Below are 13885 nucleotides of genomic sequence, written 5' to 3' on the forward strand. Positions count from 1 at the left end.
CTTAAAGTGAAGGAAATATTCTTTCACTTGGTTAAAAGGTATAAAGACTTACCCTTGGTTAACAGATATAAAGCAGTTGCCAAGAAAAAGACTTGCCAAAGTCTTTTTGGCAAGCCAGGACATATGGTGACCTTATGAAAAAGAAGAGAAATGGGCCTTACCTCTCTGTGTCTCAGCTGAAAGCTTCTGCCCTCATGGTAGCAGTTGTAGGTTTTCAGCAGGCTTAAGAGCTCTGACCTAAAAAGGTAAAGGCACACATGTGATCTTGGAATGTGATCGGTCCTTAGATAAGGCATTTGGCTTTGGTGGCCTCAGTTTCCTCATTTGTAAAATGGGCATAATGTACACACTTTGCCAACAGTATATATTCCATTGAGAGGCTAGACTTTGCCCTCAGACACATGCCTTTTAATCTTCTAGGGAGTTTCACACACCAGCACTCCTGGAAAGCCTGAGGTGGGGCTGAGAAGGAAGCAAAACTCACAGAGGGGCCCAGGTCACATTGTGGTACTTCGAGGGTATTTGCACAATTTCACTGTTATAGATAAGAGTTCCTGACAATCTCTCTATACTTTACTTCTGAGTCACCTCCTCAGAGTAAATCACTTGGACTTGGATAATTGCAACTTGGTTTTTTCCACCATATGACTTCCTATAAGGGTCTGGGGTGGCTGCTCTGGGAGTCCCACCAGAGATGTCTGTCTCTTCCTCCTCCTGACTTTCTGAATGTGGTCAACGGATGAGGGTGACAGCTCCAAGAGTAAGATCCTGAAGGCCCCAGGAAGGCTACTGTATCCAAATGCTTTCTCCCCAGAATAAAGGGAAAGCACAGCTTATGTCTTGGCTGAGGTGTGACAGAGAGAAAATGACTCCAGTTTGCTGCACCCAAGCTGGGCTCTGCGGGCAGTGCAGTCCAATAGACACGAAATGAAAGCTACACACATGATTTTAAATTGTCCGGTAGCCATATCGGGCTTCCCTGGTGGTCAAGTGGTAAAGAATCTGCCTGCTTGCCTGGATGCAGGAGATGCGCAGGAGACCCGGGTTCAATCCCTGGCTTGGGGAGACCCTCTGGAGAAGAAAATGGCAACCCACTCCAGTATTCTTGCCTGGGAAATCCCATGGACAGAGGAGTCTGGTCAACTATAGTCCATGGAGTCGCAAAAGAGTTGGACACAACTCAGGGACTAAATCACCACAGCAGTCATATTACCAAGGACAATAAAATAGGGGAAATTATTTTTAGTAACACATTTTATTGAACCCAGTGTATCTAAAATATTATCATGTAATCTATGTAAAAACTATTAATGAGACTTTGTTCATTGTTTTATTTTGTAAGAAATGTTTACCACCTGGAGCTTCTTTTATATTCACTACACCTTTTCAGCCACAGGCTAGGTGCTTGGCAGCCACAGGTGGCTGGTGGCTCCCTGTTGGAAAGAGAGGCTCTAGAACCTCTCAGGCAGTGCTTTCACCCACACTCAAGCAATCTAGGGCCTGGATGAGCAAAACACACTCTGGTGCTCTAGTGTGCAGCCCTGTGTGATGACGGTAACTGGCAAGGTTTTACAACTTAATGGCGTTAACAATGCAGGATTCAATATTTCATGTTCACTGTGCTTCTAAGGGTATAAACACTGAATATAATTTTGTTAGGATGTATATATAGCACATACTTAATAGGATATATATGTGTATATATGCACAACATATAAGTGGGCTTCCCAGGTGGCACTAGTGGTGAAGAACCCGCCTGTCAATGCAGGAGATGTAAGAGATGGGGGTTCGATCTCTGACTGAAGCGACTTAGAATGCACGCAACATATAATTCATCACATTAGGGTTGTTATTATGACTTTTCCAAAATGACATTTAATACTGTTACATTGTTCTTATTAACAAATCTAAATAAGGAAAATGATCTTGTAGGCAGCACTGTTTTTTTCAGGGTCTCCAGTAGGAGGATCCTAGGGGCCACGTCCTCAGTAAAAGCTAATGCATTTTAAGGAGACTTGGTTTGCCTTCAGGATAACAGACAGGAGCTGCCCAAGTTTAGAAAATATTTGGACTCAGGACTCGAAAAGCAAGATAAAATGGAAAAAAAGAATGATTTTTTCTTTAGTTCAGCGGTGAACTTGGAAAAGTTTCCCAAACAGTTTTTCTTTTTTTATCATGAGACAGGCAGGGAGTAAATAAAATAAAAAGAAGCAGAACTAAATCATAATGTGAATAAAATATACTTTTTCAATAAAAACTCAACACCAGTTTTGAGGGTTCTTTCCATGAACTGTTTAACACAATAAGAGTTTAGGATTGCTCTTGTTTTTAAATAAATTAAATGCCACCTCTGCAGAGTCACAGTAGGCAGTCACACTTTCCTGCTTTCCTGGGCCCTAGGAGGTGGGGGTCAAATGCATACCTTGATCCTTGATCTCCAAAGAGAAAGACTTCAAAAAGAAGTGCCCCCATCACTGTCCCTGGGGCAGGCCCATCATCATACCTATTAAAAGTGCCCAGAATCCTTTCCCACAAAGGCTGCCCCCGGCAGGGGCGTGGCCCTGGGGATGGCAGGCCTGGAGGCCCCTCTCTGCGCACAGTGACTTACCTCAGAATGGACTTGCTGTCGCTGATGGGCACATGAGAACTGGGGGGACAATCTTCCTTCATCGTCTCCTTTTGTCTGCAGACTTGGAAGTTACCTGCTAGGTAGAGAAGGATGGGCCCACAGACAAGTAAGCCAGGAGGAGCAACAGCCAGTGTGGGGCCAGAGCTTTGGTGTAGAGGCTTGAGACCACGTCCCTACTCCTACTTCACCTCAGCCCCCATCCCCAGGCACGGAGTGGCTGAAGCGTCGGACCCAGAGGACTTAACGGGACCCCGTACCCACATGAGCCAGCCCAGGCAGGGCAAGATCAGAACTACCGATCAGCCCCCTCCCCCACACCTCTTCACAATCCCTAGGAACCAGGTCAATCTCCTAAGTGTTTCAGGTTATATTCTCTTTTCCTTTTAAGGACACCTTGAATGACGTCTTCTACCCCGATGGCTCCCTCAAACCTCTAAGTCACCCCGAGCCTTTCTAGTCCATCCCCAAGGATCCTGGGGCAGTCACCCCATGGCTGCCTTTGGAGTCAGCACACCTGGGCCAGCCCTCTTAGTGACAGGCTAATTGGTACCATATTCACTATACGCTGGAGGCTGTTGAGCGTATTCTATGAATTATTTATTCCTGACAGTACTATTATGAGGTAAGGACCATCGTATACCCATTTCATGGATGGGAAAACAGGGACAGAAGTTATGTAGCTTCACCTAAGATACCCAGTGAGTAAATGGCAAAGTCACTGATCACAAGCATCTAGCGCCTCGATCTTGGTCTTTTAGCCCCTTTTCTATACTGATCTTGACAGTGACTTAAACCCTCAGACCGTTCATTTTCTCTTTGGTGCATGAAGTAACTTCTGACCTATAGGACTGTTCATAGACTCATCCATAAAACTGTCTCTTCTCATTCACAACCTGGAAATGTTTGTGGAGCTTCCCAAGCCCTCTGGGGTTCCTTTCATGGAGGGTAAACCTGCTAGAGCTTTCTCTATCCTGTTGGCATCCTGTGCATAGATTCCTGCTCTTTTCTGTCTCTGCATCATTCTGGCCATGTGCTCTCTTATCAACGCCCTCTGTGCTTTGGGCTCTAAGCCGGTTTTACACACACACACACACACACATATACACACACACGCTATAACCTCGATTGTGCTTCTGTACCCCTTCTCCCAAGCTGCAGCAAGGAATGAGGGGGTTAGTGACCCTGGGAGGTGGCACAGACCTGGGAGGGCACACAGCATGCCTTTCACATTGTGGAGCTCCTTCGGCTTCTTGACACACACACAGACAGAACCCAACATCTGTTCACACAAGCCTGGTTCAGCCGCATCTTCCTGACCTGTGTGCGTGCCAGTGCTGCTGTGGAGCCTAGATCCCGTTCAGCGGCTGTCTCGTGGAGGACCTCACTGCCCAGTGCCCCGGGCGCTGAGCCCAACTAGCCCCGTGCACTGTCCCCCTGCTGGCTTGATCCTCCCACAGACAAGAAGAGCTAGCCTTCTTGTGGCCCCATCAGCCCTGAGCATCGATGCCAGAGGCAGGGGACACACAGTAGGCATGGAGAAGGGGAAGGATTTGAGGGTGGTGAGCTTCCTAGTGACATCAGAATCATCCCCAAACCCCTCCCCTCTGCCTTGGTCTAAAGTGCAGCAAACTGGCCCGCAGGCGGGGCGGGCTCCCAGCTGTGGCAGGCAGCCGGCCCTGCCTCCGTAAGGCACAGGGCATTGGCACCGTGGGGGCCTGGAGCTGAGGGCCTCCAGCGGCATTCTCCTTGACCTATTTCAAAATAGGGTTTCAGTTCCTCAGCACTTCAGCCCTCCTGTGGAAAAAGTGATCTGCCAGGTTCTCTCTCCGGGTACTTCCTTAAATGCTACCAACACAGAAGCTGGCTTCAGCCCAGGGCAATGCTGAATCTCTCAGTCAACCCTGTTTCTGCTGGGTCAGTGACCCAACTGTCTTGTTTTAAGCAAGCTCATAATGGGAAGGGCCGGATTTACCCAGAAATAACCCGAGGAGTTTTTACTTCCTCATGCCTTGCTCTGCAGCCAGCTTCTCCCACTCCTCCCCACTTCCTGCTCTTGCTCCAGCCTGCCTGAGCTGCTCTCAGGTCCCCTAATGGGTCCGAGGCTTTGTCCTCCCTTTGGGCTTTTATGGCCATTCTGTCTCAGAATCCAGCATCATCCTCATCTTAGACCCTACCCTTAGCTGCCCAGGAAGCCCTTCCCAGATCAGGTCCCTCCTCCAGCCATCAGCTCCTCTCTGGCCCAATACCCGTGCCCCATTCTCCTCCACAGGACCTGCCTCTCGCTTTGACTCTCCCAGGAGGGCAGGAGCCTGGTGTGGCAGAGATGTTGTTTTTATGCCTCACCGCTTGTTTCCAGTACAGATCACAAAAACTGGATGCTGCAGGAGATCCATAAATGACTGTTAAATTATTGAATGAGTACAGAAAGCCTCATGAGGTTCCCCCAAAGTCAACTTTCCCAGAGTTGTGTATATACAGCCGGAATAAATCATGTAAAAGTCTCTAGGGGCCAGGGATGTGACTTGGCTGAGGGACATTGGTCAGTGGAGCCTATGGGGGCTTGGGGACACATTCTTCTTCCGGCAGGGCAGCTTTTCTGGTGTTTCATGAGAAGCCAGAAATCTGGATTTTTACAGACGATAGTTCACGTTTAAAGTTGGGTGACTGTGGTGGAGACAATTACTGCCCCTGGAATGACCGCGTGATAGCTCCCACTCCCCAGCCCCTTGCATCCATGGGGCCATGTGACTAGCTCTGCAAATAGAAGTGTTGTGAGTCATTCCTGGGCCAGTGCATCTGGGCCAGCGTGTGACCCTGCAGCTCTCCTGCTTCCTGCCATGGTGACCCAGAAAGCCACATAACCCAGTTAGTATAGCTTCTTGATGGTCAGCCTGGGTCCCAGAGTATCTCGGGGGACCAGAGGTCTCTGCCAATCCACAACAGATGTGGATGGGGGAAGAGAAATAAACCTCTCTGTTTCAGGGATTTGTTACTGCAGGGTAATCTAGTTTATTATAATGCAGTAAATAATTCAATTAAATTGAATATGCATGTCAATGAATGGCAAAAATCACTACAATATTGTAAAGTAATTAGGTTCTAATTAAAATAAATAAATTAATTTAAAAATGAATATATACATATATTTTAACTTCCCAGGTGGTGCTAGTGGTAAAGAACCAGGCTGCCAATGCAGGAGACACAAGAGATGCGAGTTTGATCCCTAGGTTGGGAAGATCCCCTGGAGGAAGGGCATAGCAACCCACTCCAGTATTCTTGCCTGGAGAATCCCCATGGATAGAGGAGCCTGGTTGCTACAGTCCATAGGGTTGCAAAGAGTTAGACATGACTGAAGCAACTTAGCACACATGCATGTACACATATATGTAAAACTTGTAGATGCATGACAGTTTATAACACTTCATGCTTTCATTCTCCCATAGCATGTGAGGAATGTACCCATTTTGCTCTATTTAGTAGGGACACTTACAAGTGGAATTCTCTTCTAAAAGAATTATCTTATAAACAGTGATTAGTTACTAATAGAAGATGCTTCTTAAAGTGTTCTGGGCTGGGAGCTGCTAAATACCCATATAGCTTCAGTTGCATGATTTTTCCTCTCTGGGTCTTGATTTTTCCATCTGTACAATGAGAATATTGATTTCCATTGAGTTAGAAATTTTCTTAGCTGTGGAACTCTTCATTCAAATGGAATATTTATGCAGATTAGATTAACTGGGGGGGGGGGAGGCGGTGTTCTGGCTGAAGGTGAGGTGGGTGGTGGGGAGCCTCCATCCATGGCGTCCACGTGTGTGCTCATTGCTAAGACGTGTCCGACTCTTTGGGACCTTCAGGGACTGTAGCCCACTGGGATCCTCTGTCCATGGGATGCTCCAGGCATGAATACTGGAGTGGGTTGCCTTGCCCTCCTCCAGGGAGTCTTCCATCTCTGGATATTACTGTGCTGCATGACAAAGGAGATGCTCTCTGCACTGGGCTTCTGGAATACACTTTACCCTAGAGAACCTGCTTATTTAAAGGACACAATTAACAAGCTGAGGGTTTCCAGCTGGAGTTGGGTGACATCAGCTGGGGTTGGCAGCTCAGAGGGAATCAGGAGGAAAGTGCAGAAGGATCCTAGATGACATAGAACGAAGTGAAAGGAGAAGGTGACTTACTGAGTAAACAGCATCTGTGTCAGGGAAAGAGAATGGAGGACACCATCCCAAGTAGGGGGAGGAGGGAAGTGAGGGAGGCTGGGAAAGCAACAAAGCTGCTTCCAAACTGCCAGGCGAGGCCTGAGCCTTACAGGGTAGGAAGCTCTACCCCAGGGAAAAACAATCTTCTCTTCTTTGAGAGAACCATATACTGCTGGGTCCTCTGACATCCATCATGCATATGGCCTGAAGCCAGTCTCATGGTCTCTGATTCTTACATGTCTCATCCCCCGACTCCCAAGTTGGCAACTCTGTCATCTCCTTGCATTCCAGACCTAAGCTCTGGAGTCACTTTCAGAATTCCACTCCAAATGTCGATATCACGTTTGTGCCTCATTTACCCGACTGGAGGTTGAGAGAGTTTTCATTCCCAGTGTCTTGTCCAGTTCGCAAGTGTGCTGCTTGGGTACCTAAGAGGCATCCAAAGATAACTTGAATAAGAGCTTTGAGAGAGAGCAGGGACATATGCCCAGGAAGAAAGTCAATGGAGATGTCTCTCTACTTGGAACATGTTCCTGAAACCTCCCCTTAAACGCTCACTCTCCTCATGCATTGGGCAGGACTTAATGAATCTCCAATGGAATGTTTTTCTACCTTTTGTAAAAAGCATGATCTTATCTTTAAATAAAACCCTAGGAGAAGCCTAATACACAAACGGATTAAAGCGGGCCGCTCTGGTCGAGGATAGAGTCGGGGAGAGGATGGGCTGGCCCGCCACCCTGGCGCAGTCTGCAAAGCGCAGAGTGACAGATGCAGCTGGACAGGCGAAGCTCTGTGGCTCTGGGGAGTCCAGCTTTCTTTGTCCTGGCTGGCTCCCCTCCCCCAGGGCCCAGGGCACACAGAACGGGCCTCCACTCTTGCTTCCCTGGCTGGAGGAGGCTCCGTCCCCAATCCAAGGACTCAGGCTGCAGCCAGGGTTCCCTGTCCCCAGAGGAAGGGGCCCAGGGCAGCAAGCCAGCCATGGTTACCTGTCCCAGTGAACAGGCAGTGAATTGTTTTCGCTTTGCACTTCAGCGGTTGCTCTGCCAGCCGTGAGGAGGGGCCGTGAGGACAGTGGGCCGGCTGCCTGCCCTCCCCATTGTCCCTGGCCTTTCATTTGGGACAAAGGACACTGAAGGTTTTCAGCTGCCTGGTTTGGACCACTTTCCTCTTTGGGGGTTGTGGAGCTGGTTATCACGAGAGAAGGCAGATGGCTCTTCAGGCCATCACAGCCCACTTCCTATGGGCCAAGGTCTGAAGCAGAAAAAGAAGGCTAATGCAGTGGTGTTTTCCTGAGGCTAAACCCACCACATTTGAAAGCCTTTTATTTCAAGATGATGTGCTGCCCACAATGCCCCCTCTTTCATAAACTTGTGACAACAACAGATGGTCATTGTTGTCCTCACTTGGCAGAATGGAAAATGTTATCAGTGTCCAAATTAAAATGTTCTGAGGATGTTTGTGAAATCCGAATGTTTGGTAACCTCTGTTCTTACATCTTATAAAATTATGACTCTGCTGTTCCTCTTTGTGGGTGTGCTCAGTCGTGTTTGACTCTGTGACCCCACGGACTGTAGCCTACCAGGTTCCTCTGTCCATGGAGTTTTCCAGGCAAGAATACAGGAGCGGGAAGGCAGGATGAGCCAAAGAAAAAGGACAGGGCGTGAGGGGCACGGCTGGGAGCCTCTGCGCCCAGGCTGCTCAGACCAGAAGTAGGAAGGAGGTTCTCAGGAAGACAGCAGGTGCTGGGACACTGCCATGCATTCCTGGGAAGCCCGAGTCCTGTGTTCTGCAGCCCAAGGCTACAATTTTAGATCACCAGCCAGAGCCAGCAGGAAGGTGGCCGGGAAAACAATGAACCTTTAAAAGGGCCCTTGAGAGCACCTGTTAGCCAGAAAATGGTAGGAAGTTGGCCAAGGAAGAAGCTGTAGTGCCTGCTGGTACCAGCTGCCCCTGATAGGGGGTCTGGCCAGACACAGGCCACGCCCAAGCAACAGATTTTTGCCAAGAGAGCCAGCTGTTGGGATGCGGGTGGTAGGCAGGAACACAGCAGCTGCAGCTCCCATTCCCTTCCACACGGCTGTCTTGGCTCTTCCTCTCTCCTCCATCCTCACCCCCAGCCTGGGCTTGACCACACCCTCCCCGCCCCAAGCCTGGTGGCCGGGAAGCCCAGGGGGACATTGTGCAGTCCAGTTGGAGTCGAGCAGAGCAGGAGCGGCCAGCGCAGAGCCACTGGCACCTCTACTCACCGCCTTCTCCTGGTCCATCCTCTGACCCTGGCTCACCTTTACTGTATCCTCTCATCCTCCAAATCTTGGGCTTCCCCCAGCTCTCTCCCTCAGACCATCCCAACACCCAGGCCTCCGTGACACCATTGCCCTTCCTCTGAAGAGCCGAACCCTCTGCACTTAGGCAGCCTGGCCCTCCTCATAAGCTTTCTGGTAGCTCCCACCTACAGGTGGTGCTACACCCAGACTCCTGCAGCCAGATCTCTAGTTTCTGTCCTTGCTTTCAAAACATGGCAACCTGGGGCAAGAAAGCACTTCCAATCCTCCTGCTCCCTCTCACACATACATACTCCCTGGCCAAAGTCCTTACACACACCTCTTCCTCCTCAAACTGGACCCACCCCTGGCCTATGGAAGAAGAGATCTAAGGAAACAGGAGGACTTCCCAGGTGGCGTTAGTGGTAAAGAACCTGCCTGCCAATGCAGGAGACATGAGAATTCAATCCCTAGGTAGGGAAGATCCCCTGAAGGAGGAAGGAGGAAATGGCAGCCCACTCTAGTATTCTAGCCTGGAGAATCCCATGGACAGAGGAGCCTGGTGGGCTACAGTCCATATCGTCACAAAGGGTCAGACACAACTGAGCACGCACTCATAGAAACAGGAATCCTTGCAGCTGTGCTTTTTGGACCAAATAGCTACTCAGAATGATCACTGACCAATATCCCGCTGGCCTGGGGTTAGAGGGGCAGGCCCTCCGATTATTAAGTGCCAAGTGCTGTGGGGCAGCACTGATGCTCTCTGTTGCTGCCCCCACCCCCGGCTCTCTGGTGCGCCCTCCCTCCCCAGCCAGCACTACACACTGCACCACGCCTGCGTACCGCATGCAGCTGCTGACGGCGGCTTCCTGCAAGACACGGTTCAGCTCAGAACCATGGGTCATGGTGCCCTTTGGAGTCTCTTGAAGCTTAACACACTCTCTCCAGAAAAATGCCCATGTGTGTGTGAGTGTGCACACACGCACACATGAGATTTGCATACCATTGCAGGGAATCAGTAAACCCTTACCCATGTGCCCCTGGATCCCTAGGTCCCATGTTAAGAACTTCTTTGGAAATGTGTCACAACAAGAGAGAGGAGACAAGGGGGCATCCCAGAGAGAAGGCAGGTGTGAGCTTTGCTGGGGCATCAGCTTGGTACATGATTTCAGCATGCTGCTGCATCTCTTGGGCCTTAGCTTAGCCAGGATTGTAGCCAGGCAGTTGGAAAAGAGTGTCTTTAGGTCTCTTCCCAGCTCTGCAGCTATGGGGCTGTATGACACCTTCACTTCTACCCCCCAAGGTCAGGCAAGGCTGTTGCTGTTGTTCTTGTTGGGTCACTAAAGTTGTGTTCAACTCTTTTGTGAACTCATAGATTATAGCCCACCATGGTCCTCTGTCCATGGGATTCCCCAGGCAAGAACACTGGACAGAGTTTCCATTTCCTCCTCCAGGGATTTTCCCAACCTAGGGATCGAACCAGTGTCTCTAACACCACAGGCATATTCTTTATCACTGAGCCACCTGGGAAGCCCAAGGTAAGGGGAAGGGGCTCCAAATCTCTTTCAGCAGTGCATCCTGGGGAAGGAGGTCAGAAGCCAAGAAAGGGAGGGAACCAACTGCAAGTTCCCCTTTAACAAGAGTGAGGAATCTGCCGAAGCTTCGGGAAGTGCAGCCACTTCCTATTTGATTTTGATTTACTTTAAAACAATTTGAAAATGTTTTCTTCAGTGTCCTCTGTGGCAGGATAACCACCAGCCTTTGCAAGGATCTGGATTTAGAGCTCTGCTCTGGGATTCTGATGCTGAAGCTGAAACTCCAATACTTTGGCCTCCTGATGAGAAAGAACTGACTCATTTGAACAGACCCTGATGCTGGGAATAATTGAAGGTAGGAGGAGCAGGGGATGACAGAGGATGAGATGGTTGGATGGCATCACCGACTCAATGGACATGGGTTTGAATAAGCTCTGGGAGTTGGTGACGGACAAGGAAGCCTGGCGTACTGCAGTCCATGGGGTCACAAAGAGTCGAACATGACTGAATGATTGAACTGAACTGAACTGGGATTCTGTAGCCGTGTGACCTTAGGCAAATCCCTTTCCTTCTCTGACCTTCAGATTCCTCATCTGAATCACTGACTGCTGTGAAGGTGAATGAGGGAACAGGTAAGATGGGCTTCATATGGGCTTCACCCATGATAAACAGAAGTTCCCAGTAGAAGTCTGAATGGGAGTCCAGGGCTCCAGAGGGACAGCGAGGCTCTGATATGGGAACATGGTACTCAGAGAGGATGACGGTCCTTAGCAGGAGCGTCTATGAGCCACAGTATTTAGCTGAAGTCACTCTCAAAACAGGGCCCAGTCCAGAGTGCTTTCTGGTAGCTCCCATAGTCAGAGCCTCCCCTTTGAGCCTCTGCATTTACAGAACCTGAACTGTAACACATGCCTGAGTTCTGTTCATATTCTGTTGTTACGGGTCATTGTCCAGCTGACCCTGACCCAGGGGGACTCTGGACCTTCACTCTGTTCTCCAGGCCACCTGATGGAGTCTCATGGTGGAAATACAGCTCCACCCCCCTCACCCCCAGCCCCCCACCCACTCATCTCCCCTCATTGCCCCTCCCCACCAACCCTCGCTTTCCCACTGACACTTTAATCTGTGGTCTCAATCTTACTTTCCCTGCAAAGTTTTGAACCACCAGCACTATGCACAGAGGGGATAATGACAAAAACTAATGAAAATGTACTGACAGCGGTGAAATACACCCCATAACAACTTCCGGCCAGTAATTTTTTGACCTAGGGCTAAGGCATTCATCTTCTCTTTTCTTCATTCCCCTTCCTCCCCTCTCCCTCCCATCCCCCGCCTTCCTCCCTCCTCTCCTAAGCACCTCCCACCCTGCTGGCATCAGCTCAGGAATTACTCAAGGGAGTTGGAGGCAGGCAGATCGGCATTTTAGTTGTTGTTATTGTTTACTCATGGCTTCTGCCAACAAATCTTGATCGTGCTGTGAGCAGTTAAACTACAGAGAAGCCTGTGAGGGTCCTTCTTGCAAGTGCAAGTGCACGGCTTTGGAGTCCAACTTGTTGTTCAGTCACTAAGTCAAGTCTCACTCTGCAATCCCATGGACTGCAGCATGCCAGACTTCCCTGTCCTTCACCATTTCTGGGCTCAAATTCCAGAATCCCAGCCCTCACCTGTTATGACCCTACTTAATTCCTCTGTGAAGTGGGGTTATTAAAGCTTTTTCAGTGTTTTAAGAAAACACTGTCACCGGCCTGGCACTGATCCTGGTGCTAGATCACACAGAGCCCTCCCCCTGGGCTGTTGCAGATTAATAAAACAAAGGCATCTGTCCAGAGTGGGAAGTGCAGGACAGAGTCAGGAGCACAGGGCAAACAGGGTGGCTGAACTCAGTGGGGGAAATGAAAGAAATCTGGCATAATAAGCCCTGGCTAAAAATCCTGACCCTACCCCTGACTCATCTCGGTAAAACCAGACAACACTGTAACTTTTCAAACTTCAGTTTTCTCATCTGAAGATAGGAACACTGAAAGTATCAAGGCTGTGAGAAGTGTGAGAAGCATATTGTGCTAAAACTATTAGCACAGGTCTGACAACAAGGCAAATCCTCTGTAAATAGCGATTGTGAGGTCCTGCAGCTGCTATTATCTCGGTGTTCATGGTCTTCCATCCATGAAATCTGAGGGTTGTGCCAGAGGCACTTCAAGCCTCTTCCCCTAATTCTAAGATCAAATCTGCTAGGATGTCGGCCAAGATAAGAGACAAGGTGGGCAAAGATGTAGCCGGCGGCCACGCGCGCACCTGCTTTGCTCAGATTTTAGCTCCTTAAGTGTCCTCTCATTGGAGCAGGTGCCTGGCGCAGTGCCCACTCTCAGCGGTGGGCCCGAGGCCCAGAAAATGCCAGGCTGGCAGAGGGAGGGAACTTAGCACGAGGCAGCCAAGGGGCACAAGTGCCTAGACTCCAGAGCCCCTGGCTGGGCCAGGTCCTGGGTTCGCGCGGTGGAGGGAGATCGGAGCTCCGCGGGCGCCCGGTGCATCACTCACCGACCACTCATCGCGCAGTGCAGAACCCGCTGCCGGCGCCTTGCCCTCGCAGTCACCCGAGAAGCCTCCGCAGCGCCTACTGCCCGGTCCTCCGGGACTTGGAGGGTCAGGCCCGCCCCTCCCCGCCCTCCCCGCCCCTCGCCTCGCTCCAGCCAATGGAAAAGCCTCATTACTCTCTCTTCGCCCCGCCCCCCGCCTCTTCCCGCCCCTCCCCGCCTCTCGTCCTACTCTGGCCAATGGCGTTGTGTCACCTTGACGGACCCGCCCAGCCCCTGGCACGCCCGGGAGGGTAGGGGAGGTGCCGAGGGGCCTCGGGGAAGGTTTGGGGCATTAGCTGGGCGGGCTGTCCCGGGACCACCCCGAGGGCGCCTTGAGGGAGACTCAGGAAGGAAGCAGCCCCAACTGGATCGGCAGGATCAAGCACGCTGGCCAAGGTCAGGACCCCTGCGGGAATAGACACGCGGGTTTCCAACAAAGGTCGCTGTGCAAGCCCCTCAATTACTAGTGTGCCTGTCATGAGAGAGGAGGTAATCAGCAGAACCCGAAAGATTGTTAGTTTTTGCTCAAGGGCCACCTGTCTGCAGTTTGGCTGCAACGTTGGCGTTGCCTCTCAGAACTTCACCGCCTTTAAGAAATCAGATCCTCAGATGATGAAGAGGAGATAACTTCTCTGCCAGTTACCCACTCCAGTACTCTTGCCTGGAGGATCCCGTGGACAGAGGAGCC

At 50.4% G+C, this 13885-nt stretch overlaps 1 protein-coding gene across 3 annotated transcripts in view; it reads right to left on the minus strand.

The window, feature by feature from the left end:
• Positions 1–13292, minus strand: part of RASSF4 (Ras association domain family member 4) — a 34591-nt gene extending 21299 nt beyond the window's left edge. For 2 of the 3 annotated variants that reach the window (XM_065922804.1, XM_065922802.1), the window contains exons 1-3: positions 13160–13292; positions 2609–2705; positions 162–237 (exon numbers count right to left, since the gene is read on the minus strand). In XM_065922804.1, the coding sequence (XP_065778876.1) occupies positions 162–237; positions 2609–2670 (138 nt within the window). In that variant the 5' untranslated portion in view covers positions 2671–2705; positions 13160–13292. The remainder of the gene's footprint in view (positions 1–161; positions 238–2608; positions 2706–13159) is intronic. The other variant, XM_065922803.1, reaches the window with a different exon arrangement.
• Between the last annotated feature and the right edge of the window lie 593 nt (positions 13293–13885).

This window comes from Muntiacus reevesi, chromosome 2, assembly GCF_963930625.1.
Source record: "Muntiacus reevesi chromosome 2, mMunRee1.1, whole genome shotgun sequence".
NCBI classification, from domain to species: domain Eukaryota; kingdom Metazoa; phylum Chordata; class Mammalia; order Artiodactyla; family Cervidae; genus Muntiacus; species Muntiacus reevesi.